General features: G+C 39.7%; 1 protein-coding gene and 1 pseudogene across 4 annotated transcripts in view; both read left to right on the top strand.

The window, feature by feature from the left end:
- Positions 1-25,766, top strand: part of PRKN (parkin RBR E3 ubiquitin protein ligase) — a 1,291,417-nt gene that overhangs the window by 1,153,034 nt on the left and 112,617 nt on the right. The window contains exons 10-11 of one of the 4 annotated variants that reach the window (XM_057527616.1): positions 5,139-5,221; positions 6,100-6,157. The exons of the other annotated variants lie outside the window; for them this stretch is intronic. Coding sequence (XP_057383599.1) covers positions 5,139-5,204 — 66 coding nt within the window. The 3' untranslated portion in view covers positions 5,205-5,221; positions 6,100-6,157. Of the gene's footprint in view, positions 1-5,138; positions 5,222-6,099; positions 6,158-25,766 lie in introns of those variants that run through there. 4 annotated transcript variants of the gene reach the window in all.
- On the top strand, positions 13,612-15,689 carry LOC103005750 (long-chain-fatty-acid--CoA ligase 1-like; annotated as a pseudogene).

The raw sequence follows: 25,766 nt of genomic DNA on the forward strand, positions 1-25,766 counted from the left end.
TTTGGAGTTGATCTTAAAACAAAGCCAATTCAATCAATTAATATGAAGCTATGAAAATAGTTACCTTTACTTCGCGTAACTCTCAGCATCTCTGGGTTAACAATGTACAACTATTAAGGGGGAATCAAATAGTTGTCGCAAGTCAGAAATATTTATCTGCCGAACACGTAGAAACTGCTGAGAAGTCCCATGAACTTTGTCTCTAGTATTTGCTCACAAAACCATATTCAAACTTTTAAAGAAGCTGAAGGAGAAAGAATGGTTCTGAAATGCCAGACTTCATGATTAAATTCAGTGAAGATGCTGAGAAGTCTATGGAAATTCTCAAAAACTATAAAATGTTAAGTACATCACACAGTTACTGAAAATCTAAGCTAAAATACGTAAAGTACTTACGGATGTCATATTATAATTCTACTATAAGATGGCCTTTGTTTTAATACCAAAAGTTATGGAAGTCCTCTATGAAACCCTTATAAAAATTCAATTAACCTTCGTGAAAAATAAAGAGCCAGAAACACTGCTAGCATTGGAGTTATTAGCCGTGTACTGGCCTCATGGTCAAGGAGAGCCAAGTACTCAAACTAAGTCAAACACGCTGAATGTCAGACTAACTTACAGGGAATTAATAGCACCATAGAAAGCATTCTTCATGCTTCCCTGCCCATCCAATATGCAGTTGTACTTTATCCCAATTTTTTCTAAAATATTCAAAATTATGTGGTAAAAGTGGGTATTTAAAAGCCAATTCTCAAGCTAACTAGCTAATCTGTGATGGCTACCTTCCTCTCAAAACACTCAACCGTATTATTCATGTAGCTACTCCCGTTCACATTGGTAACAATCGTTTTCTTGATTTAATAGTGGAAGCAAGGTCAAATTTCTCTATAAGCTCCTCGAGGGAGAAGATTATTTTGATCCTATCATAACCTAATATACTAGCTACTGACAAATATTCTTTAAATGACCAGTAAGTATTAAGAAGCAGTTAGTAAATGTTATTCACACACTTCCTGAAATGACTATTTGAGCCATAAAATTTTAAATTTATCATCTGATGTAAAATCAGATGAGTAACATGAGTTAAATTCTTCTTGTTTTTGTCTTATGTTATCATCTCTTTGAATGTACAGTTTTCAGAAATGAATGTGTTCATTAACAATCTTAACTGGGATAAAGTATTTCTTTGAAAATCACCTACCTTTTTCATTTTAAGTGACTGCTGAATCATCCTTGGTAAATCATGACATTGTTGTACTTTCTTCTAAAATGAACATATTTGTTTAGCAGTGTCACACTAACTTTCTAAAGCAACTGGAGCAAACTGGATTCTCTTTTCTTTTTATTTTCTCTTCTTTCTCTCCCTCCCTCCCTCCATTCCTCCCCCTGTCCTTTCTTTCTTGCTTTCTTTCTTTCTTTTTTCTTCCTTCCTTCCTTGCTTTCTTCCTTCCTTCCTCCCCTCCTTTCTTCCTTTCTTTCTTTTTTTTCTTTCTTTTTCTTTCAACAATGACCCAAACTGAGTTTTTATGAAAAGAGAAGAAAATGACACAAGATTTGTCTTTTTCACAGATGTGTTTTAGGTCCTAACCAATGAAGAAAAATAATATAAGATTGAAAAGAATAAGATTTCAGATCTTGAAACCCGTAGTTAAATGACAACTGCCTTTTTTCATTACCAAATTAACTACCTACACTCTTTTTGAGCCAAATTTTCTTTTCTCTACCTTTCCTGATGCCTCTGTATCCTGCAACTTCTTCCTTACAAGGGGTGAAGTAGGAGGAAATATTACATGGGAGTAGTGATAGGAATTCTCCAAGAAAAGCCACATGATTTTAACTGGATGAGCTTTTTCTAACGATAGCTTTTATACGTTTGAATAGCTTTTAGGAATACATACAACATTTTTCAGTGTATGAATGTATCTGGTATGAATGTATTTAATTCAAAACACCACCTTAAGTATTTTGATAATCTTTCTGATTGTAACGTCGAAGGGCAGTGGTGACCTGCTTCTTCACACAGCTGCTCAGAGCGAATGGCCTCTGTTCCTTCCCCCAGGACTCCCACTTAGTGGTCCTGGATTGCTCTTTCCCACGTCTGGTTACTATGGAGAAAGCTGCACCATCAGCTTTTGTTTCCAGTTACCAGGTTGCTGTCAGGGCATTGCTTATGAAAATGGTTTCTCTAATGCTAATTAGTTATAGCAACAAAATGAAAAGCTGTGCCTGCTTTGCTTTGTTGATACTCTTCAGCCTGTGCTGAGGCAGGTATTCAGACAAAGGATTGAAATTACTAATTATACTTTCTGGCAAAAAACCCGTTCACTTAGTATGTAATGAGTTAGACTTTAACTCTTCTCTTACCTTCTACTGAGGGTCTGGGTAGGTGGTTTTCTACAAAGGATTGGATAGTTCCTGAGTCTTGTCTGCTTCCTGCGATGGTCTACTTGGCTCCTTATGTCCTAAAGCCCAGCTCCATCATCCCACAAAAGACCCATTATTGCAACATTACTAATACCAATATCATCCAATTCCATTTCTGACATTTACCAGCTCTGTAGTAGTCAGCAAGCTGTTTGAGCTCTCCGTTTCTTCATATGTGAAATAAGGGAGTTAAGACCCATTTTCCAAGATTGTGATGGTAAATCGGAAAATCAGGCCCTTCCTGGACATGTGACCTGTGTAGTCACACAGGGCCCTGCACTCAGAGGGCCCCCATGTGGTTTAATGCTCTGTTGTCATCATCTTGAAATGCTAAATAATTTTTTAACAAGGGGCTGTGTATTTTCATTTTGCACTGGACTACACAAATTACATAGTCAAAATGAGCTAGGCTCTGCTTCAGTAATAATAAATCCTCCAGACTCTCAGTGCCTTTACACAACCAAAGTTTATTTCCTGCTCATCCTACATGTCCAGCACACGCTGGAAGGATGCTCTGTGCCTCTTAGTCACTCAGGGATCCAGGCTGAAGGACACTTATTTTGACCTGAACTTTCGTAATCTGTACACCAAGGGAAGCAAACAAAGAGAATTGTGCATCTGTCACTTCCGTTCACCCTTCTTTGTCCAGAGCAAATCATATGGCCTTGTCTAACGACAAGGGAATGGGAAGTGCATTCCTTCCTGTACCCAGAAAGCTGAGAGCTGGAGTTGTTGGTGAGCACACCACCAACGTCACAAAATACCAAGTGCCCATGGGCACCTGCCGTTTGCAGCCCCCCCTTTAGAGGAGTAAATTTCAAGATTTCCAATTTCTCCTAAAACGAAACCAAACCAGATTATCTGAATGTAATATAATTTCTCTTTTAAAAGAAGTCCTTAATTCCCTTCTTTTCCAACAACTTCAAGATTTCCTTGACTGTTATCTCCCCTGGGGATGGAGCATATGCTGAGAAAGTTACTGCTGCAGTATCAGGATTAAACCCTTCCTTGCCAAATGGAGACAGTTCAGCCAGCATTGCTGGTTCCTTCATTCCACTTTCTCAAAACTGAAATGCTGTTGCTATTTGTTTTCTGATTGTAAAATATAAATGTATCATTATAACACATCCCAACAACAGGAAAAATATCAAGTTAACATACAAAGTAGTAAAATCCGTAGTAATCCCACTAGTCACTGTTAGATTTTGTCTTTCGAGGCATTTTAGGATACATACCCACCCTTGAAAATTCTTAAGTATTAGTATTATTATACATATTAATTTGTATATATTGTTTAATGAAATGCTATACCATGGGCATGTGTGTAATAAATATAATTATAATAATATTATTTTTTAATTGTATCACATGATAATCATTTGATCTGCAATCACATGTATCTGGAAGGATTTATTACCCCTGTTCTCCAGTCCCCAGCTACAAGTCCTAGAGGTAACCACTTAGCAGCTATTACCATTCCAGAAATACTCTGTGCAGATATAAGCAAATACACATACTGTTTCTTTTTTACCCAAATTGTTGCATTCTGTGTATAAATTGTTTCCATTTTACAAATGAATCATAATTTGTTGAATGAACTACCTATAGATGAGGTTTCAATTTTTTTTCTTTTTTTTATTATTATTTTTTAAATACATCTTTATTGGAATATAATTGCTTCGCAATATTGTGTTAGTTTCTATTGCACAACAAAGTGAATCAGCCATATGCATACACATGTCGCCATATCCCCTCCCTCTTGAGCCTCCCTCCCACCCTCCCCATCCCACCCCTCTAAGTCGTCGCAAAGCACCGAGCTGATCTCCCTGTGCTACGCTGCTGCTTCCCACTAGCTCTCTATTTTACATTCGGTAATGTATATATGTATTCCGCTGGGTGTGAGTGTGTATGTGTGTGTGCATGCATATATATACATATATATACGCATATACATATATATGTATGTATGCCACATTTTCTTTATCCATTCATCCATTGATGGGCACTTAGATTGTTTTCATACCTTGGCTATGGTACTGATAAATAATGCTGCAATGAACATAGGCATGCATATATCTTTTTGAATTAGTGTTTTTGTATTCTTTTGGATAAATACCCAGAAATGGGATATCTGGGTCATATGGTAGTTCTACTCTTAATTTTTTGAGGAAGTTCCATACTGTTTTCCATGTGGCTGCACCAATTTACATTCCCACAATGTAGAAGGATTCCCTTTTCTCCACATCCTTGACAAACCTTGTTATTTTTTTCCTTTTCAATAACAACCATTCTAACAGGCATGAGGTGATATCTTACTGTGGTTTTAATTTACATTTCCCTAATAACTGGTGATGTTAAACATCTTTTCATGTGCCTGTTGGCCATCTGCATGTCTTCTTTGGAAAAATGTCTATTCAGCTGGCCATCTGCATGTCTTCTTTGGAAAAATGTCTATTCAGCTCTTCTGTCCATGTTTTAATCCAGTTTGGTTTTTGTTGTTTGGTTTTGTTGTTTGGTTTTTTTGTTGTTGAGTTGTATGAGTTCTATATATATTTTGGATATTAGCCCCTTATGAGATGTATGATTTGCAAATATCTTCTCCAGTTCAGTAGGTTGTCTTTTTGTTTTGTTGAAGGTTTCCTTTGCTGTGCAAAAACTTTTCAGTTTGTTGTAGTCCCATTTGTTTAATTTTGCTTTTATTTCCCTTGCCTTAGGAGACATATCTAGAAGATATTGCTAAGACTAACGTCAAAGAGCATACTCCCTATGTTTTCTTCTAGCAGTTTTATGGTTTCAGGTCTTACATTCAAGTCTTTAATCCATTTTGAGTTGATTTTTGTGTATGGTGTGAGATAATGGTCTTTTTTTTTTTTTTTTGCATGTATCTGTCCAGTTTTCCAAACACCATTTATTGAAGAGACTATCCTTTCTCCACTGTATGTTCTTTGCTCCTTTGTTGTAAATTCTTGTCCTTATACATGTGGGTTTATATCTCAATTCTGTTCCATTGATCTATATATCTGTTTTTCTGCCAATACCATGCTGTTTTAATTACTATGTTTTGTAATATAGTTTAAAATCAGGGAGTGTGATACCTCCAGCTTTGTTGTTTTTTCTCAGAATTGTTTTGGCTATTTGGGGTCTTTTGTGGTTCCATATAAATTTTAGAATTTTTTGTTCTATTTCCATGAAAAATGTCCTTGGGATTTTGGTAAGGGTTGCATTGAATCTGTACATTGCTTTAGGCAATATGGACATTTTAACTATGTTAATTCTAATCCCTGAGCACAGAATATCTTTCCATTTATTTGTCTTCTTCAATTTCTTTCAACAATGTCTCATAGTTTTCAGTATACAGGTCTTTCATCTCCTTGGTCAAATTTATTCCTAGGTTTTTAATTCTTTCTGTTGCTATTGTAAATGGGATTGTTTCCTTAATTTCTCCTTCTACAAGCTCACTGTTAGCATATAGAAATGCAACAGATTTTTGTATGTTGATTTTGTGCCATGCAACATGACTGAATTTGTTTATTATTTCTAATAGTTTTTTTTGGTGGAATGTATAGGGTTTTCTATATATAAAATCATGTCATCCACAAATAGTGACAGTTTTACTTCTCCCTTTCCAATTTGGATGTCTTGTATTTCTTTTTCTTGCCTAACTGCTCTGGCTAGGACTTCCAATGCTATGCTGAATAAGAGTAGCAAGAGGGCTTCCCTGGTGGTGCAGTGGTTGAGAGTCTGCCTGCCAATGTAGGGGACACGGGTTCGAGTCCTGGTCTGGGAAGATCCCACATGCCGCGGAGCAACTAGGCCCGTGAGCCACAACTACTGAGCCTGCGCGTCTGGAGCCTGTTCTCCGCAACAAGAGAGGCCGCGATGGTGAGAGGCTTGCGCACCGCGATGAAGAGTGGCCCCCGCTTGCCGCAACTAGAGGAAGCCCTCGCACAGAAACGAAGACCCAACACAGCCAAAAATAAATAAATAAATAAAATTAAAAAATTAAAAAAAAAAAAAAGAGTAGCAAGAGTGTGCATCTTTGTCTTGTTCCTGGTTTTAGAGGAATAGCTTTCAGCTTTTCACCACTGTGTATGATGAGCTCTGGGTTTGTCATATATGACCTTTATTATGTTAAGGTACGTACCATCTAAACCCACTTTATTGAGAGTTTTTTTCATAAATGTGTGTTGAGTCTTGTCAAATGTCTTTTCTGCATCTGTTGAGATGATCATAGTGTTTTTATCTCTCATTTTATTAATGTGATGTATCACATTGATTTGCAGATGTTGAACCATTCTTGCATCCCTGGAATAAGTTCCACTTGATCATGGCATATAATACTTTTAATGTGTTGTTGCTAATATTTTGTTGAAGATTTTTTTATCTATGTTCATAGGAAATATTGGCCTGTAATTTATTTTTTGTGTGTTGTCTTTATCTGGTTTTGGTATCAGGGTGGTGTTGGCCTTGTGAGTTAGAAAGTGTTCACTCCTCTTCAATTTTTTGGAAGAGTTTGAGAAGGATAGTTATTAAATCTTCTTTGAAAGTTTGGTAGAATTTGCTTGTAAAACCATCTGGTCCTAAACTTTTGTTTTGGGGGGAAGTTTTGGATTATAGTTTCAATCTCTGTCCAGTAATCAGTCTATTCAGATTTTCTGTTCTTTGATGACTTAGTCTTGGAAGGTTGTATGGTTCTAAGAATTTGTCTATTTCTTCTAGGTTGTCCAATTCATTGGCGTATTGCCATTCGTAATACTTTCTTATAATCCTTTGTATTTCTGTGGTATCCATTGTTATCTCTCTTCTTTCATTTCTGATTTTATTTATCAGAGTCTTCTCTCTTTTTTCTTAGTGAATGTGTCTAGCTAAAAGTTTGTCAATTTTGATTATCTTTTCAAAGAACCAGCTATGATTTTATTGATCTTTTCTATTGTCTTTTTCATCTATTTCCACTCTAATCTCCTTTCTACTTCTTTACTGACTTTGGGCTTCCTCTGTTTTTCTTTTTCTAGTTCCTTTAGGTGTAAGGGTAAATTGTTTATCTGAGATTTTTTTGTTTCTTGAGGTAGGCCTGTATTGCTATAAACTCCCCTCTTAGTACTGCTTTTCCTGCATCCCATAGATTTTGATATGTTAAATTTTCATTTTCATTTGTCTTCAGGTAATGTTTATTTCTCCTTTGATTTCTTCATTGACCCAATAGTTGTTCAGAAGACTGTTGTTTGGTTGCCACATATTTGTGATTTTTTTCTAGATTTCTACCTGTAGTTGATTTCTAGCTTCATACCATTGTGATCAGAAAAGATGACTGATATGATTTCAGTCTTCTTAAATTTATTGAGACTTGTTTTGTATCCCAACATATGGTCTAACTTTGAGAAGGTTTCATGTGCATTTGAGAAAAATGTGTATTCTGCTGCATTTGGATAGAATGTTCTGTACAAATCTATCAACTCCATCTGATCTAAAGTTTTATTTAAAGCTACTCTTCCCTTGTTGACTTTCTATTTGGCTGATCCATCTGCTGATGTAGTGGAGTGTTAAAGTCCCCTACTATTTTTGTGTTGCTGTCAATTTCTCTCTTTGTGTCTGTTAATAATTGTTTTATATATTTGGGTGCTCCTATGTTAGGTGCATATATATTAATATTTGTTATGTCTTCTTGATGAATTGGCCCCTTTATCATTATATCCTGTCCATCTTTGTCTCTTGTTATCTTTTGTGGCTTGAAGTCTACTTTGTCTGATATGAGTATGGCTACACCAGCTTTCTTTTGGCTGCCATTTGCTTGGAGTATCATCTTCCATCTCTTCACTTTGAGTCTATGTTTGTCTTTAGAACTCAGGTGTGTCTGCTGGAGGAGGTATATACTTGGGTCTTGTTTTTTAATGCAGCCAGCCATTCTGTGTCTTTTGACTGGTAAATTCAATCCAATCATTGAGGTGATTATTGATAGATGAGGACTTAGTACTGCAGTTTTATCATTTGTTTTCTGGTTGCACTATAGCTCCATTGCTTCTCTTTCCTTGTTTTTATGTCTGCCATTTTGGGTTGGTGGTTTTCTAAAATGTCTTCCTCCATTTCCTCTTTTTTTATGTTTTGTGTCTCTGTTCTAGATTTAGGTTTATGGTAACCATGAGCTTTGTATAAAACGTCTCATAGATAAAACAGTCCTTTTCTGCTAATAGTGTCTTATCTTCATTTATCTATGTGGGTTCTGCTCTTTTCATCTTCCCCTTTTGTGTTTTAGTTATCTCAAATTGTCCTTTTTTATATTGTGAGTTTGTTACCAAACTGAAGTAGCTATAGTTACTTTTTTCTGCTTTTTTTCCCCATTAGCCTTTATGTTATAATAAAGTATTTTTAAAAAACCCATTCTGATAAAGAGTTGTAATTTTCTGATTCTGCATGTCAATTTATCACCTTACTCAAAGTTTTGCATATTTTGCCTTTTTGTTTCTGCTAGAAGAGCTCCTTTCAACATTTCTTGTAAGACAGGTATAGTGTTGATGAACTCCCTCAGCTTTGTTTGTCTGGGAAAGTCTTTATTTCTCCTTCATATCAGAATGATAACTCTGCTGGGCAGAGTATTCTTGGCTGACAGTTTGTAATCTTTCAGTGTTTTGAGAATGTCATTCCATTCTCTCCTGGCCTATAGCGTTTCTGCTGAGAAATCTACTGATAGCCTACTGGGGGTTCCTTTGTAGGTTAACCTTCTTTTTGTCCTGGCTGCCTTTAAAATTCTTTCTTTCTCACTGACTTTTGATAGTTTTAATATACTGTGTTTGGAAGGTCTTTTGTGTTGAGGTAATTAGGTGTTTTCTTAGCTTCATGAACTTGTATATCCAGTTCCTTCCCCAGATTTGGGAAGTTCACAGCTATTATTTCTTTAAATAAACTCTCTGCTCTCTTTTCACTCTCTTCTCCTTCTGGAATACCTGTTACCTTAATCTTCCCCTTCCCAAAAGAGTCAGATAACTCTCATAGAATTTTCTTGTCTTTTTATATCTTATTTCTTCCCTCTTCTACTCATATCATTTCTATCTATCTATCTTCAAGCTCACTAATTCTCTCTTCCATCTTGTCTGATCTGTTTTCGATGCTTTCTAATGTATTCTTCATCATGTTTATTGCCTTCTACAGCTCCAGAATTTCTGTTTAGTCCTTTTTAGAGTTTCCGTCTCTTTGGTGAGGTATTCCTTCTGTTCATTAATTTTATTTCTGAGCTCATTTTACTGCCTTTCTGAGTTTTCTTGTAGCTTGTTGAGTTTTTTCGTGACAGATATTTTAAATTCTCTATCAGTTAGATTGAAATATTCTGTGGTTTTAAGTTTGGTTTCTAAGGAATTGTCATTTTCTCTTTGTTGTACAGTGTTACTATAGTTCTTCATGGTGCTTGATAAGCCGGCACATGTGAAGTAGGGGACACCTTTCTACTCCATTCTAACTATTCAACAGGTCAGAAATTAGAGGCCTTTCTTTTGTCGTCCAGTAGGTGGCGACATAGCACAAGTCTTTAGTTTCTCTTACCTGCGCTGCCTTTGGATATATTTGAAAGTCAGCATTTTCCACCCTTCACTGCCTCTGTCAGAGGTGTCACCCTTTACCCTCATTATTGCTTCTTGTGCCTCCAGGGTCATTGGTGCCTTGCAGCTGTCAGTGTCAATGGTGCTGCTGCCTGGAGCACTGGGATGGTGGGCTCTTCCACCATGGGCAGCATCCCCTGAGTTGCATCGGGAGCAGGCCAGCCAGGAGCACACAGGCACCTCTGCCATGTCCACGGTTGTAAGATTTGTGGGCTCCACTGCTACAGGTGGGGTGAGCAGGGAGCCAGAATTGTATGGCTGGAGGGACCAGGGTCCCAGGCCCTACTGCCGCTGCTGCCTGGTTACCTGTGGCCGTGGGCACTGCTGTGGCCAGGGGGCTGGCGTTGTGTGCACTACCTCCTCTGCTGGCCAGGTTTTCTGGGGCCGTGGGCTCAGCTGCCACAGCTGGAGGACCAGAATTGCGGGCACTGCCTCTGCTATTGCACCTGTACCACCTCTTCTCTGTGTTCCAGTCCATCCTCCTTTAGATGCACAGAAATGTGCAATCGTCTGGCACCCTGGTGTGCTGGGTAGAGGCACCTTTGTTGAGCTGTGGATGTTCTACTGGTTGCAGATTAAAGGGGAGACACAAAGAGAGTAGCTCACTGCGCCATGATGCTGTCACCCCCCCAGCTTTACAGTGTTTGCTGTTACAAGCAATGTCATGAGAAATATTCTCATGCATAAAGCTCTTTGTATTTACCTGCTTACTTTCTTAGAATACATTAACAGAGGTAAAATTGTATTGCTGCTTATTAAAGATTATTCTAAATTTTTATTATATTTAATGACTATATCACATTGCATTAGTATATCTACATAAAGCTTATTTACTTGCTTATTTGATAAATCATTCAGAATTCTTTGGAGAGGCCACTTACCAGCTATTTTGGGAGTAACTGAACTACTCCTTTCAAAAGTATTTAGTAAGTTAATTATTAGTATACTAATGATCAATAGTAATTATTAATATTACTTATATTATAGCCTATCTATTTGTGTTATTTTATTAATAAACAATAATAATAAAATTATACAACTGCCATATGTTAATTTCACATTCCAGTGAACATGGTACTATAAGGAGAGGCATAATGTATATGAATAAGCAACATGTAATTCTGGAATTATAGGGTAAGAAGTGGTGACAGGCACACATCTTCTTTTGCCCAAAACAGGCTGGTGTTTATGCCTATTCTGGAGTCTCTGCTATTATGCTCCCTTTCATTCTCAGAATTGTACTGTTAAACAACAAATCATATGGCCATCCTACTTGTGAGTAAATTAACCATGTCCCACACCTTCGAAAACATGTCCTTAATCTATCCATCAGTACTGTCATTTCTTTGTCTTCAGAAGAGCTAAGATAGAACACATTGTAATTTATCTTTGCTAATTAATTCAGTTTGCTGTGATACAGCTCAAGTACGATCAATTACTCCTTTATGCCTTACACAGATCTGTCAGTCTAAGGCTGCTTTTCATATCATTCTTTCTTGCTTTAGAGGCTCGTCACCATCTTCTACCTCTACATCTGACCCAGGCAGAAGGATGGCAGTGCATGCCCTTCCCTCCCAGATTGCACTAGAGAGCAAAATAGGTGCATAAACATTCTTCAGAGAACTTGAGCCATTATCAGGAAAGTTCTCAGATTAGTGATGCTTATGCATTCTAATGACTCATATTTTCTCATTTGTCATACAGAAAAATAAAAATGATATTTTTTAAAGAATTCTATATAAAAGCAATTTATCCTTTCACATTTTCTATGATCATTCCCCAAGTAAAGTCAGATAAGGTAAATGTGTTCTACTCTGCTGCAGACAAATGAAAGGAAGACCATCTTCATAACCTTTATTCGTTAACCTTGGACTAAATAAAATCTCCAACCATTTCTTCATCACCAATACAAGCTTCTATTAGCCTGCAAGAAGTGTCACTTAATGTTTTTAACATGTTTAAAAGCAAAATAATGTCTTTTTGAAATGCTTGGTAGGAAATTCCTCAAGAACAATGTTCACTAATAATTAACTGCACTGGTGAGTTAAAGGCCTTTGGCTTTTCCTCAGGATACCTCACCACCCAACATCATCCAAGTCAATTAACAGACATAATGCTCACTTCCTTGCCGGTCTTACTGCCTAATTAGAACCGCATGTGTTGGTTTGCATCAAAGCCATTTCACCTCGGCTCACTCACCAGTTATTCTGTTAGCAATTCCTATAGGCTGGCTCTTGATTTCCATTCCTTTCCTTTTCATGCCAGATAACTTCTTCACAGAGGGAGTGCGACGGTGAAGCATGGTCTCATTTCATTGTAATTATGGAATGTCCCAGTTAGAGCCAAAGGGAGTGGAAATTTCACACTAATTCCAGCACATCTCCGGTGTTAGAAATTGATCGCTGAGTGACTAAATTACAAGTGCCAGGGAAGCCATCAGTGGGATGTTCTGCCCCCCAGCAGCCTTGACATCCCTACAGCTGTCCTTTCGCCAGCAGCCATTTTCAATGGCCTTTCTAACCACAGTCATCAACAGTGGGGAACCCTCAATAACATCTTATGCTTTTAGAAAAATTTTAACGTGAGTTGGAAACATAAATATTTGGATTTTCTCAGGATAAAGCATTTTAAGTGTTTGAGTCCTATATTTGAGCTGGGGTCTCTTTGAAAACATATCCCAATGCTAGTTGTAAATTGTGACCTCACAAAGAAGACCTTAGAGGGGAAAATTACTAAATACAGTTAAATTCTTTAAATTATGCATTTCCAAAGATGTGTCAGAAGCAGCGACTTTTCTTTAGAATCTTATTTTTTAATATAAAATATCAAACTCCTAGTAACAAAGTTCTTAGTTATTTTGTTCCATGGACCCCTTTGGCAGTTTGATAAAAACTTTAGACGTTATCTTTGAACAATATTTTCTAAAGGCATAGGATTAAACACATAAAATTCAAAAGAAATCCAGTTATCAAAATAATAAAATTAAGTTTGTGATTTGGCATTTGTGCTTCTTTACCGATGCATTTAAATGACACTTCAATACATTTAAGTATAGGAAAGTTAAAATTAAATCTTACTGCTTAGGCCTTTCTCACCTTCTGAGATGGCCCACATTGTCTGTGGGGTGTGTTTCTCTCTAAATAAATCCACTTCTTACCTATCACTTTGTCTCTCACTGAATTCTTTCTGCAATGAGACATCAAGAACCTGAGCTTCATTAAGTCCTGAAACCAGGTGATACATCCAAGAAACATCCACTGAGTTTTTTCCCCTCATTCATCTCCCATCATCCAAACTGAGGAAAAGAGACAGCCACCTGGCAAAGGTCTAGTCCAAGTTGCCTTTGAAATGTTATGCTGAAGCTCCTGTGGTTCCCCAGCATTCCTGTTAGAAGATAAGCCATCTCCTGCTAGAGAGGCGTTTGGAAGAAAGAAAGTAGAAAAGAGGTTTGAGACTGGATTCCTACTTCTCCACGAGTCACAAAATGGAATCCCCAACCATGGAGTCTGGAACTTTCATTTAATGAGAAGACTGAGGCCATAGGATGGCAATCCTTGTGACGTCCTTCTAAGATATCGGCGTAGGGCGCCACCAACCAAGGATGATGCAAGACCACGAGCTGTTCCAGTACTTTCGGATGCCAGAGATAGTTGACTTCCGGCAGTACGTGTGCACCCTTCCAACCAACACACTCATGGGCTTCGGTGCGTTCGTGGCGCTCAGCACCTTCTGGTACGCCACGCAGCCGCAGGCCCTGAAGCCACCATGCGACCTGGCCATGCAGTCAGTGGAGGTGGCAGACAGTGACAGTGCCCGGAGATCCGTGCTCCTGGACAGTGGCAAGCCCTTGGTGTATTTCTACGATGACATCAGAATGTTATATGAAGGTTTCCAGAGGGGCATGCAGGTGTCAAATAACGGCCCTTGTTTAGGCTCTCGGAAACCAGACCAACCCTATGAATGGCTTTCATACAAACAGGTTGCAGAAATGTCAGAGTGTGTGGGCTCGGCGCTGCTCCACAAGGGCTTCAAGGTAGCCCCAGATCAGTTCATCGGCCTCTTTTCTCAGAACAGACCTGAGTGGGTGATCATTGAACAGGGATGCTTTACTTATTCGATGGTGATCGTTTCCCTCTACGATACCCTCGGAACTGAAGCAATCACCTTCATCATCAACAAAGCTGAACTCTCTCTGGTTTTTGTGGGCAAGCCAGAGAAGGCCAGCCTCTTTTTAGAGGCTGTAGAAAATAAATTAACAGCATGCCTTAAAACTATTGTTCTCATGGACTCCTATGGCAGTGATGGGTCGGAACAAGGCAAGAAGTGCGGGGTGGAGATCATCAGCATGAAGGCGATGGAGGACCGGGGAAGAGCCCACAGACGGAAGCCCAAGCCTCCAGCACCTGAAGATGTTGCAATAATTTGCTTCACAAGTGGAACTACAGGCAACCCCAAAGGAGCACTGATCACCCATCAAAATGCAGTCAGCAATTGTTCAGCATTTGTGAAAATGACAGAGTACATTCATTACTTCCTCAGATGATACTTTGATCTCTTTCTTGCCTCTTGCCCACGTGTTTGAAAAAGTTGTAGTGTGAGGTGCTGCGTCACGGAGCTAAAATAGGATTTTTCCAAGGAGATATCAGGTTACTTATGGATGATCTCAAGGCATTTCAACCCACCGTCTTCCCTGTGGTCCCCAGACTGCTGAACCGGATGTTTGACTGACTTTTTGCTCAGGCAAACACCATGCTGAAGCGATGGCTGTTGGACTTCCCAAGCCAAGTTTCGCAGTGGCATCATTAGAAACAACAGCCTGTGGGATAAGTTGACCATCCATAAAATAGAGTCTAGCCTGGGAGGAAAAGTGAGGCTGATGATCACAGGAGCGGCGCCCGTGTCCGCCGCCGTGCTGACCTTCCTGAGAGCCTTGCTGGGCTGCCAGTTCTACGAAGGCTACGGACAGACTGAGTGCACCGCCAGGTGCTGCCTGACTGTGCCTAGGGACTGGACCACGGGCCATGTTGGTGCCCCAATGCCTTGCAACATTGTAAAGCTTGTCGATGTGGAAGAAATGACTTACATGGCTGCCAAGGGCGAGGGCAAGGTGCGTGTGCAAGGGGCTAATGTATTTCAAGACCAGCAACACACAGCAAACACAGCAGAAGCTCTGGATAAAGATGACTGGTTGCACACAGGGGACATTGGAAAGTGGTCATCAAATGGCGCCTTGAGGATCATCGACAGGAAAAAGCACATCTTTAAACTGGCGCAAGGAGAGTACATAGCTCTGGAGAAGATCGAAAACATCTACCAGTGAAGTGAACCTGTCACTCAGGTGTTCGTCCACGGAGAGAACTTGCAGGCATTTCTCATAGTAATTATGGTACCAGACGTTGAGACGCTAGGTCCCTGGGCCCGGAAGAGAGGCTTTGAAGGCTCCTTTGAAGAACTGTGCAGAAACAAGGATGTCAAAAAAGCTATTCTAGAAGACATGGTGAGACTTGGGAAGGATTCTGGCCTAAAACCATTTGAATAGGTCCTTTGACCTGTCTCCACCCTGAATTATTCTCTGTCAACAACGGCCTTCTGACCCCAACAATGAAAGCTAAAAGGCCAGAGCTTTGGAATTATTTCAGGTCACAGATCCTTGAACTTTGTTCCACCATCAAAATCTAATGCGAGGAAGGAAGCTGGGAAGAGGCCGCACGCCTCCGCGGTCTTCTTCCGCCCGTGGCCCCAGTGGGTAGTTTTGACAACGGCAAGTAGGCAAGGAGCATCTTTGCCTCGTGCATTCAGATTCTCGTCATAGTAAGCTTAGAGGGAATGGAACACTGCCTTATGGTCACCTCGCATTGCAGACCATGTTCACGGTGATACACAATTTCCAAAATGAGCCTTAAAAAAATTGTAAAGGGGAAACTACAAATGTCCTAAGTTATTTACCACTTCCTCAGTTTAAAAGGAGGGTGAAAACTTGTCTCTCTGTTTTGCTAACCAAGTGGTTAGGACTTTGCTATTTCTGAGATGTCTGCTACTTGCTGCAAATTCTGCAGGTGTCTGCTGCTCCGAAGAGTACCGTGCACTGGAGGGACCCGTCCCTTATAAACAAGAACTGCCCCAGCTACAGGAGGTCGCAAGTGGACCAGAGGTTTTTCTTTTTTTTAATCCCTGCCACCTTCCCTTCCCCATCTCACACCACCCTTCTGATTAACCCCTGTCACTCCTGTCGGAGTAGAATGTTCTCCGTGAAGCAGAGGATGGACCTAGCTCAGAACAACGCAAGTAAAGATGCATGGCCGCTCACCACTGTGGGGGGATTCTGGCACCCACAGAGCAGTATATTCTCTGACCCTCTTCTCCAGACCCGATTCCGTCCCTCCATCCCTTCCCAGGGGTTATTTAAAAATCTGTCTTAGACTCTGCAGTGAAGACAAGCATTTCAACAAGGAAACAATTACCTGGGTCAACCATGTTCAACTGTGACACCTCAATAACTGTACACTTTACCTTCACTGAACCTGTCGCTCTGTCTGTGATGGTTTTGGGTTTTTTTTAACATCTTTATTGGAGTATAATTGCTTTACAGTGTTGTGCTAGTTTCTGCTGTATAACAAAGTGAATCAGCTATATGTATACATATATCCCCATATCCCCTCCCTCCTGCGTCTCCCTCCCGCCCTCTCCATCCCAACCCTACAGGTGGTCGCAAAGCACCGAGCTCATCTCCCTGTGCCATGCAGCTTCTTCCCACTAGCTAACTATTTTACTTTTGGTAGTGTATATATGTCAATGCTACTCGCCCACCTCGTCCAAGCCCACACTTCCCCGTCCCCATGTCCCCAAGACCACTCTCCACATCTGTGACTTTACTCCTGTCCTGCTCCTAGGTTCATCAGAACCTTTTTTTTTTTTTAGATTCCATATATATGTGTTAGCATACATATGTGTTTCACTTTCTGACTTACTTCACTCTGTATGACAGACTCTAGGTCCATCCATCTCACTACAAATAACTCAATTTCATTTCTTTTTATGGCTGAGTAATATTCTGTTGTATATATGTACCACATCTTCTTTATCCATTCATCTGTTGATGGACACTTAGGTTGCTTCCATGTCCTGGCTATTGTAAATAGTGCTGCAATGAACATAGTGATACATGACTCTTTGAATTATGGTTTTCTCAGGGTATATGCCCAGTAGTGGGATTGCTAGGTTGTATGGTACTTCTATTTTTAGGCTTTTAAGGAACATCCATACTGTTCTCCACTTTGGCTGTATAAATTTACATTCCCACCAACAGTGCAAGAGGGTTCCCTTTTCTCCACACCCTCTCCAGCATTTACTGTTTGTAGATTTTTTGATAATGGCCATTCTGACTTGTGTGAGGTGATACCTCATTGTGGTTTTGATTTGCATTTCTTTAACGATTAATGATGTTGAGCATCCTTTCATGTGTTTGTTGGCAATCTGTATATCTTCTCTGGAGAAATGTCTATTTAGGTCTTCTGCCCATTTTTGGATTGAGCTGTTTGTTTTTTGATATTGAGCTGCTTGTAAATTTTGGAGATTAATCCTTGGTCAGTTGCTTCGTTTGCAAATATTTTCTTCCATTCTGAAGGTTGTCTTTTCATCTTTTTTATGGTTTCCTTTGCTGTGCAAAAGCTTTTAAGTTTCATTAGGTCCCATTTGTTTATTTCTGTTTTTATTTCCATTTCTCTAGGAGGTGGGTCAAAAAGGATCTTGCTGTGATTTATGTCATAGAGTGTTCTGCCTATGTTTTCCTCTAAGAGTTTGATAGTGTCTGGCCTTACATTTAGGTCTTTAATCCATTTTGAGTTAATTTGTGTGTATGGTGTAAGGAATTGTTCTAATTTCATTCTTTTACACGTAGCTGTCCAGTTTTCCCAGCACCACTTATTGAAGAGGCTGTATTTTTTCCATTGTATACTGTTGCCTCCTTTATCAAAGATAAGGTGACCATATGTGTGTAGGTTTATCTCTGGGCTTTCTAGCCTATGCCATTAATCTATATATCTGTTTCTGTGCCAGTACCATACTGTCTTGATTACTGTAGCTTTGTAGTATAGTCTGAAGTCAGGGAGCCTGATTCCTCCAGCTCCATTTTTCTTTCTCAAGATTGCTTTGGCTACTCGGGGTCTTTTGTGTTTCCATACAAATTGTGAAATTTTTTGTTCTAGTTCTGTGAAAAATGCCACTGGTAGTTTGCGAGGGATTGCATTGATTCTGTAGATTGCTCTGGGTAGTATAGTCATTTTCACAATGTTGGTTCTTCTAATCCAAGAACATGGTATATTTCTCCATCTGTTTGTATCATCTTTAATTTCTTTCATCAGTGTCTTATAGTTTTCTGCATACAGGTCTTTTGTCTCCTTAGGTAGGTTTATTTCTAAGTATTTTATTCTTTTTGTTGCAATGGTAAATGGGAGGGTTTTCGTAATTTCTCTTTCAGATTTTTCATCATTAGTGTATAGGAATGCAAGAGATTTCTGTGCGCTAATTTTGTATCCTACTACTCTACCAAATTCATTGATTAGCTCTAGTAGTTTTCTGGTAGCATCTTTAGCATTCTCTGTGTATAGTATCATGTCATCTGCAAACAGTGACAGTTTTACTTCTTCTTTTCTGATTTGGATTCCTTTTATTTCTTTTTCTTCTCTGATTGCTGTGCCTAAAACTTCCAAAACTATGCTGAATAATAGTGGTGAGAGTGGGCAACCTTGATCTTAGAAGAAATGGTTTCAGTTTTCCACCACTGAGAATGATGTTGGCTGTGGGTTTGTCATATATGGCCTTTATTGTGTTGAGGTAGGTTCCCTCTATGCCCACTTTCTGGAGAGTTTTTATCAGAAATGGGTGTTGAATTTTGTCAAAAGCTTTTTCTGCATCTATTGAGATTATCATATGGTTTTTATCCTTCAATTTGTTAATATGGTATATCACATTGATTGATTTGCATATATTGAAGAATCCTTGCATTCCTGGGAAAAACCCCACTTGATCATGATGTATGATCCTTTTAATGTGCTGTTGGATTCTGTTTGCTAGTATTTTGTTGAGGATTTTTGCATCTGTGTTCATCAGAGATATTGACCTGTAGTTTTCTTTTTTTGTAACATCTTTGTCTGGTTTTGGTATCAGGGTGATGGTGGCCTCATAGAATGAGTTTGGGAGTGTTCCTCCCTCTGCTATATTTTGGAAGAGTTTGAGAAGGATAGGTGTTAGCTCTTCTCTAAATGTTTGATAGAATTTGCCTGTGAAGCCATCTGGTCCTGGGCATTTGTTTGTTGGAAGATTTGTAACCACAGTTTCAATTTCAGTGCTTGTGATTGGTCTGTTTATATTTTCTGTTTCTTCCTGGTTCAGTCTCAGAAGGTTGTGCTTTTCTAAGAATTTGTCCATTTCTTCCAGGTTGTCCAATTTATTGGCATATAGCTGCTTGTAGTAATCTCTCATGATCCTTTGTATTTCTGCAGTGTCAGTTGTTACTTCTTTTTCATTTCTAATTCTGTTGATATGAGTCTTCTCCCTTTTTTTCTTGTTGAGTCTGGCTAATGGTTTATCAATTTTGTTTATCTTCTCAAAGAACGAGCTTTTAGTTTTATTGATCGTTGCTATTGTTTCTTTCTTTCCTTTTTCATTTATTTCTGATCTGATCTTTATGATTTCTTTCCTTCTGCTAACTTTGGGGGTTTTTTTGTTCTTTCTCTAATTGCTTTAGGTGTAAGGTTAGGTTGTTTATTTGAGATGTTTCTTGTTTCTTGAGGTAGGGTTATATTGCTATAAGCTTCCCTTAGAACTGCTTTTCCTGCATCCCATGGGTTTTGGGTCGTCGTGTTTTCATTGTCATTTGTTTCTAGGTATTTTTTTGATTTCCTCTTTGATGTCTTCAGTGATCTCTTCGTTATTAGTAGTGTATTGTTTAGCCTCCATGTGTTTGTATTTTTTACAGTTTTTTTCCTACAGTTGATATCTAGTCTCATAATGTTGTGGTTGGAAAAGATACTTGATAAAATTTCAATTTTCTTAAAATTACCAAGGCTTGATCTGTGACCCAAGATATGGTCTATCCTGGAGAATGTTCCATGAGCACTTGAGAAGAAAGTGTGTTCTGTTGTTTTTGGATGGAATGTCCTATAAATATCAATTAAGTCCATCATGTTTAATATGTCATTTAAAGCTTGTGTTTCCTTATTTATTTTCATTTTGGATGATATGTCCATTGGTGAAAGTGGGGTGTTAAAGTCTCTCATTATGATTGTGTACTGTTGATTTCCCCTTTTATGGCTGTTAGCATTTGCCTTATGTATTAAGGTGCTCCTATGTTGGGTGCATAAATATTTACAATTGTTATATCTTCTTCTTGGATTGATCCCTTGATTATTATGTAGTGTCCTTCTTTGTCTCTTGTAATAGTCTTTATTTTAAAGTCTGTTTTGTCTGATATGAGAATTGCTACTCCAGTTTTCTTTTGATTTCCATTTGCATGGAATATCTTTTTCCATCCCCTCACGTTCAGTCTGTATGTGTCCCTAGGTCTGAAGTGGGTCTCTTGTAGGCAGCATATGTACGGGTCTTGTTTTTTTATCCATTCAGCCAGTCTATGTCTTTTGGTTGGAGCATTTAATCCATTTACATTTAAGGTAATTATCGATATGTATGTTCCTATTACCATTTTCTTAATTGTTTTGTGTTTGTTATTATAGGTCTTTTCCTTCTCTTGTGTTTCCTGCCTAGAGAATTTCCTTTAGCATTTGTTGTAAAGCTGGTTTGGTGGTGCTGAATTCTGTTAACTTTTGCTTATTTGTAAAAGTTTTGATTTCTCCTTCGAATCTGAATGAGATCCTTGCTGGATAGAATAATCTTGGTTGTAGGTTTTTCCCTTTCATCAGTTTAAATATGTCCTGCCACTCCCTTCTGGCTTGCAGAGTTTCCACTGAAAAATCAACTGTTAACCTTATGGGGATTCCCTTGTATGTTATTTGTTGCTTTTCCCTTGCTGCTTTCAGTATTTTTTCTTTGTATTTAATTTTTGATAGTTTGATTAATATGTGTCTCAGCATGTTTCTCTTTGGGTTTATCCTGTATGGTATTCTCAGTGCTTCCTGGACTTGATTGACTATTTCCTTTCCCATGTTAGAGAAGTTTTCAACTATAATCTCTTCAAATATTTTCTCAGATCCTTTCTTTTTCTCTTCTTCTTCTGGGACCCCTATAATTCAACTGCTGGTGCGTTTAATGTTATCCCAGAGGTCTCTGAGACTGTCCTCAATTCTTTTCATTCATTTTTCTTTATTCTGCTCCCTGGCAGTTATTTCCACCATTTTATCTTCTAGCTCACTTATCTGTTCTTCTCTCTCAGTTATTCTTTTACTGATTCCTTCTAGAGTATTTTTTAATTTCAGTAATTGTGTTGTCCATCACTGTTTGTTTGCTCTTTAGTTCTTCTAGATCCTTGTTAAATATTTCTTGCATTTTCTCCATTCTGTTTCCGAGATTTTGGATCATCTTTACTATCATTACTCTGAATTCTTTTTCAGGTAGCATGCCTATTTCATCTTCATTTATTTGGTCTTGTAGGTTTTTACCTTGCTCCTTCGTCTGTAACAAATGTTTTTGTCGTTTCTTTTTTTTTTCTTTTTTAATGGGTGGTGCTGTGTTCCTGTCTTACTGGTTGTTTGGCCTGAGACATCCAGCACTGGAGTTTGCAGGCAGTTGCATAGTGTCAGGTCTTTGTGCTGAGATGAAGACCTCCAGGAGGTCTCACTTCAATTGATATTCCCTGGGGTCTGAGGTTCTCTGTTAATCCAGAGGTTTGGGCTCAGAGCTCCCACCACAGGAGCTCAGGCCTGACCTCTGGCCTGAGAACCAAGATCACGCAAGCTTCGTGGCAAGGTAAAAAAAATTTTAAAAAAAAGGAAGAAAGAAAGAAAGAAAAAAAGAAAAAAACAGAGCAGTACAATATCAAAGAATAAAATACAAAATAAAATTAGAAAGATAAAAAATGTATTAGGAAAAATAAAACTATAATTGAAACAACTGCAACAAAGTAAAATAAAACCACAACAGAAAAAAAGGGGTAGGGGTGAACAAGCCAAAAGGAGAGATCACTAACAAAGTATAAAGAATAAAATAAAATTAGAGGGCTTCCCTGGTGGCACAGTGGTTGAGAATCTGCCTGCCAATGCAGGGGACACAGGTTCGAGCCCTGGTCTGGGAAGATCCCACATGCTGCAGAGCAACTGGGTCCGTGAGCCACAACTACTGAGCCTGTGCGTCTGGAGCCTGTGCTCCGCAACAAGAGAGCCCACGATAGTGAGAGGCTTGCGCATCATGATGAAGAGTGGCCCCCACTTGCCGCAACTAGAGAAAGCCCTCGCACAGAAATGAAGACCCAACACAGCCAAAAATAAATGATAAATAAATAATAAATAAATTTTAAAAAAAACTCTGCTATAAAAATAAAATTAGAAAAATAAAAGATTTATTAGGAAAAATAAAAATATAAAAGAATCAACAACAATGAATCAACATGGTAAAACAGAACCCCAATCTAAAAGAGGAAAAAGAAAAGAAAAAAATAAAAAAGCCTTGGCTATGGGGGTGGAGTTTAGGCACGGGTGGGGTTTAGGATGGGGTGGGACCTAGGCGGGTGGGAGGTGACGTTTGAGCATGCGGCGGGGCCTAGGCAGGGCGACTTCAAGCGTGGGGCGGGGCCTCTGTTTAGGACCTTCCCGGAAGGGGAGAGGCAGTCACAAGTAGAACCTCTGGATTGTGGAGTTTCGGAGTTTGGAGGTAGGGCCCTGAGTGAGGGTGTGTGTGTGGGGTTTAGGCCCAGCGTGTTGGAGGGGGTCTCAGAGGGGGTCTCCGAGTGTAGACGTAGGTCCCTGGGTGGGGGTGAGGGGCGGGGCTTGGGCTCTGGGCGGCAGGAGGGAGGCTCTGAGGGCAGAGGATTGGGCCTGGGAGCCCATCAGGCTTCCCTGTGCCTATGTGGACAGGGAAAGCGCTGGCCCCATTCCCTTCCTCTCCTTCGCACCCCTCCCCCACCGTCTCCCCCAACGTCTCCCCCATCCCAGCTGGACCCCTAACCATGGGTGGGTCCCACTGGGTGTAGGAAGTCCTCCCCTCCCCCAGCCGCCCCTCAGGGGTGCCGGTCCCAGAGGTCCGGCCTTTACTTTTGCTCCCCCTTCCCTTCCTCCCACTTCCTCAGGACCCACGCGGCTGGAGGGGGCTGCAGTGGGCACAGGATCAGGCCCAGATCTCAACAGGTTCCTGGGGGTCCAAGTTGACAGGGGAAACCTGGCCACACTCCCTTTCGATCCTCTGCCCTCCCAGTGTTTCCCCAATTTCCCCCTTCGCGTGTAGGATCCCTTCCCCTCCCCCAGCCACCCCTCAGGGGCGCCAGTCCCCTCCCGCCTCCACTTCTCCTCCCCCTTAACTCCCCACAATCCCCTCGTCCTACCCGGGCACTGGGGGTTCCTCCCGTCCGCTTAGGTGCCCGTGGTCCCCCACTGGTGCCTGGTAGGTGCCCTAGTTGTGAGAAGACGTGAATTCCGCGTCCTCCTAGTACGCCATCTTGACTCCACTCCTGTGATGGTTTTTAATGTGGTTTTCATATCAAAAGAGTGCATTGTGATTAAGTGGCTTTTTTCCCCAGAGTAAACTCTCAGGCAAGGCATGTCTTTAAAAATATTAAGGGAGTAGATACACTTGGGTACTTATTGAAATGGACGGTGATAAATAAATGCTCTTCTGTCATAATGCTACCTGATTTCTGTGAAATGTATTTGACAAGCCAAAATTCTAGAACAACAGGAGTCTGGAAACCTTATTTCCTGGGATTAACTTCTCAAGGGATTTTTTTTTTTTAAGTTAATTTGGGAAATTAGCAGCATTTCACTTTACTGCAAGTCTTTGCCACATGTGACTGAATTTAGTTGTCAATTATACATTGAAAGCAGTTGTTTTTTGGATACATGAGTACCTGTATTATACAGGCACAACAGGGTTTGCCCCAAAGAGTTGTCGTTGTAATAACACTATGTGGTAGCCTAACTTCACACGTGTATTTTTTTCTTTTTAACATCTTTATTGGAGTATAATTGCTTTACAATGGTGTGTTAGTTTCTGCTTTATAACAAAGTGAATCAGCTATACACATACATATATTCCCATATCTCCTCCCTCTTGCATCTCACTCCCACCCTCCCTATCCCACCCCTCTAGGTGGTCACAAAGCACCGAGCTGATCTCCCTGTGCTATGCGGCTTACACCTGTATTCTTAATTGCACAAGAAGTCAATAATTTGTCACATTGGGGTTTTGAATGTTTGCTTTAAGTGTTGGCTATTTCTATGTTTTATAAACCAACAGAGAATTTCCAAAAACAATGAAGGAAACCAAAATAAATAATTCTGCATTTCAAAAAAAAAAATCTTACTGCTTAAAAACATGTCAGTGCAAAGAACATTTCTGCTTAATTGGAATGAGAACATTAAACTGTGGGGTTGTCTTTGTCTCACCTCCTTCCTCCTCATGATCAAGAAACAACTGTAGACAAGAATACTGTGAAGCAACACGTGTGTCTGGGTCACCAATGTGAGAAGAGGTGACGCCTGCATTTGCCCCCAGTTTGAAGCTACATCACACAAGTAACCAAGACAAGAGCAATCACATGCCATCCACCTCAAATTGAAGTAATATTGAACATAAATGATGTCTCAAGTTATCTGCAGCAATTCTAATATGACATGAAAAATGTCTGTGATTCTTATTTATGACAAAGTCACAGATGTCACTACTACTACTGATATTTTTTCCTACATTCATAATTTTTTAAACTGTTCAATTTTAGGTAGAAGTTAGTAAAATTAATATATTAGTGTATTTCACAAATTCCACAGACTCCCATTAACAGCCCCCAATGCTATAGGAAATAAGAAACTCATGGAGCCATAATTCAAATCCATTCTACACAGGAGAGGTGGGTGATTTACTCATAACTTTGGAAAGAGTGACAAGTCATGCTTTGGCTTGGGAGCAGACACTTCACAGAGACCATTGGTTCTGCTCTGTTTTTCCAGGAAGTCTAGTTCTGCCTCTGCTTCGGTGGGTAGGTTTTCACAGTTCTGGAATTTAGTATTAGAAAACCAGTAGTCTACACACATAAGTCGTGTCCTTCAACCTCGTTATATCATATATAAATGTGCCACCGCACCTGCCCCTCCTTTCTTTTCAAACTCAGACGGGGAAAGTGGGTGCCACTTATTGGGTTTTTTTAACCCCAACACCTTCTGCAATTAAGACTTATTCTCCTCTAAAAACTGTTTGTTCCATTTAAACCACTCTAATTGTTACAGTGTTTTTCTTTATATCTAGCTGAACTCAACCACCCTCTATTGTCCCAAGTACTCAGAAAACCTCAGTCCTACTGTGAAAATAAGAAACGTGTTTGCAGGTCATGGCATCCATCACTATCTGCGGAATATTACCAACTCCACCCAACAGACATACATACGCCCTTTCTTTATTTTTTTTTTAAAGTATTTATTTATTTATTTATGGCTGTGTTGGGTCTTCGTTTCTGTGCGAGGGCTTTCTCTAGTTGCGGCGAGCGGGGGCCACTCTTCATCGCGGTGCGCGGTCCTCTCACTATCGCGGCCTCTCTTGTTGCAGAGCACAGGCTCCAGACGCGCAGGCTCAGTAGTTGTGGCTCACGGGCCTAGTTGCTCT

The sequence above is a fragment of the Balaenoptera acutorostrata genome, chromosome 14 (genome assembly GCF_949987535.1).
Source record: "Balaenoptera acutorostrata chromosome 14, mBalAcu1.1, whole genome shotgun sequence".
Lineage (NCBI taxonomy): Eukaryota > Metazoa > Chordata > Mammalia > Artiodactyla > Balaenopteridae > Balaenoptera > Balaenoptera acutorostrata.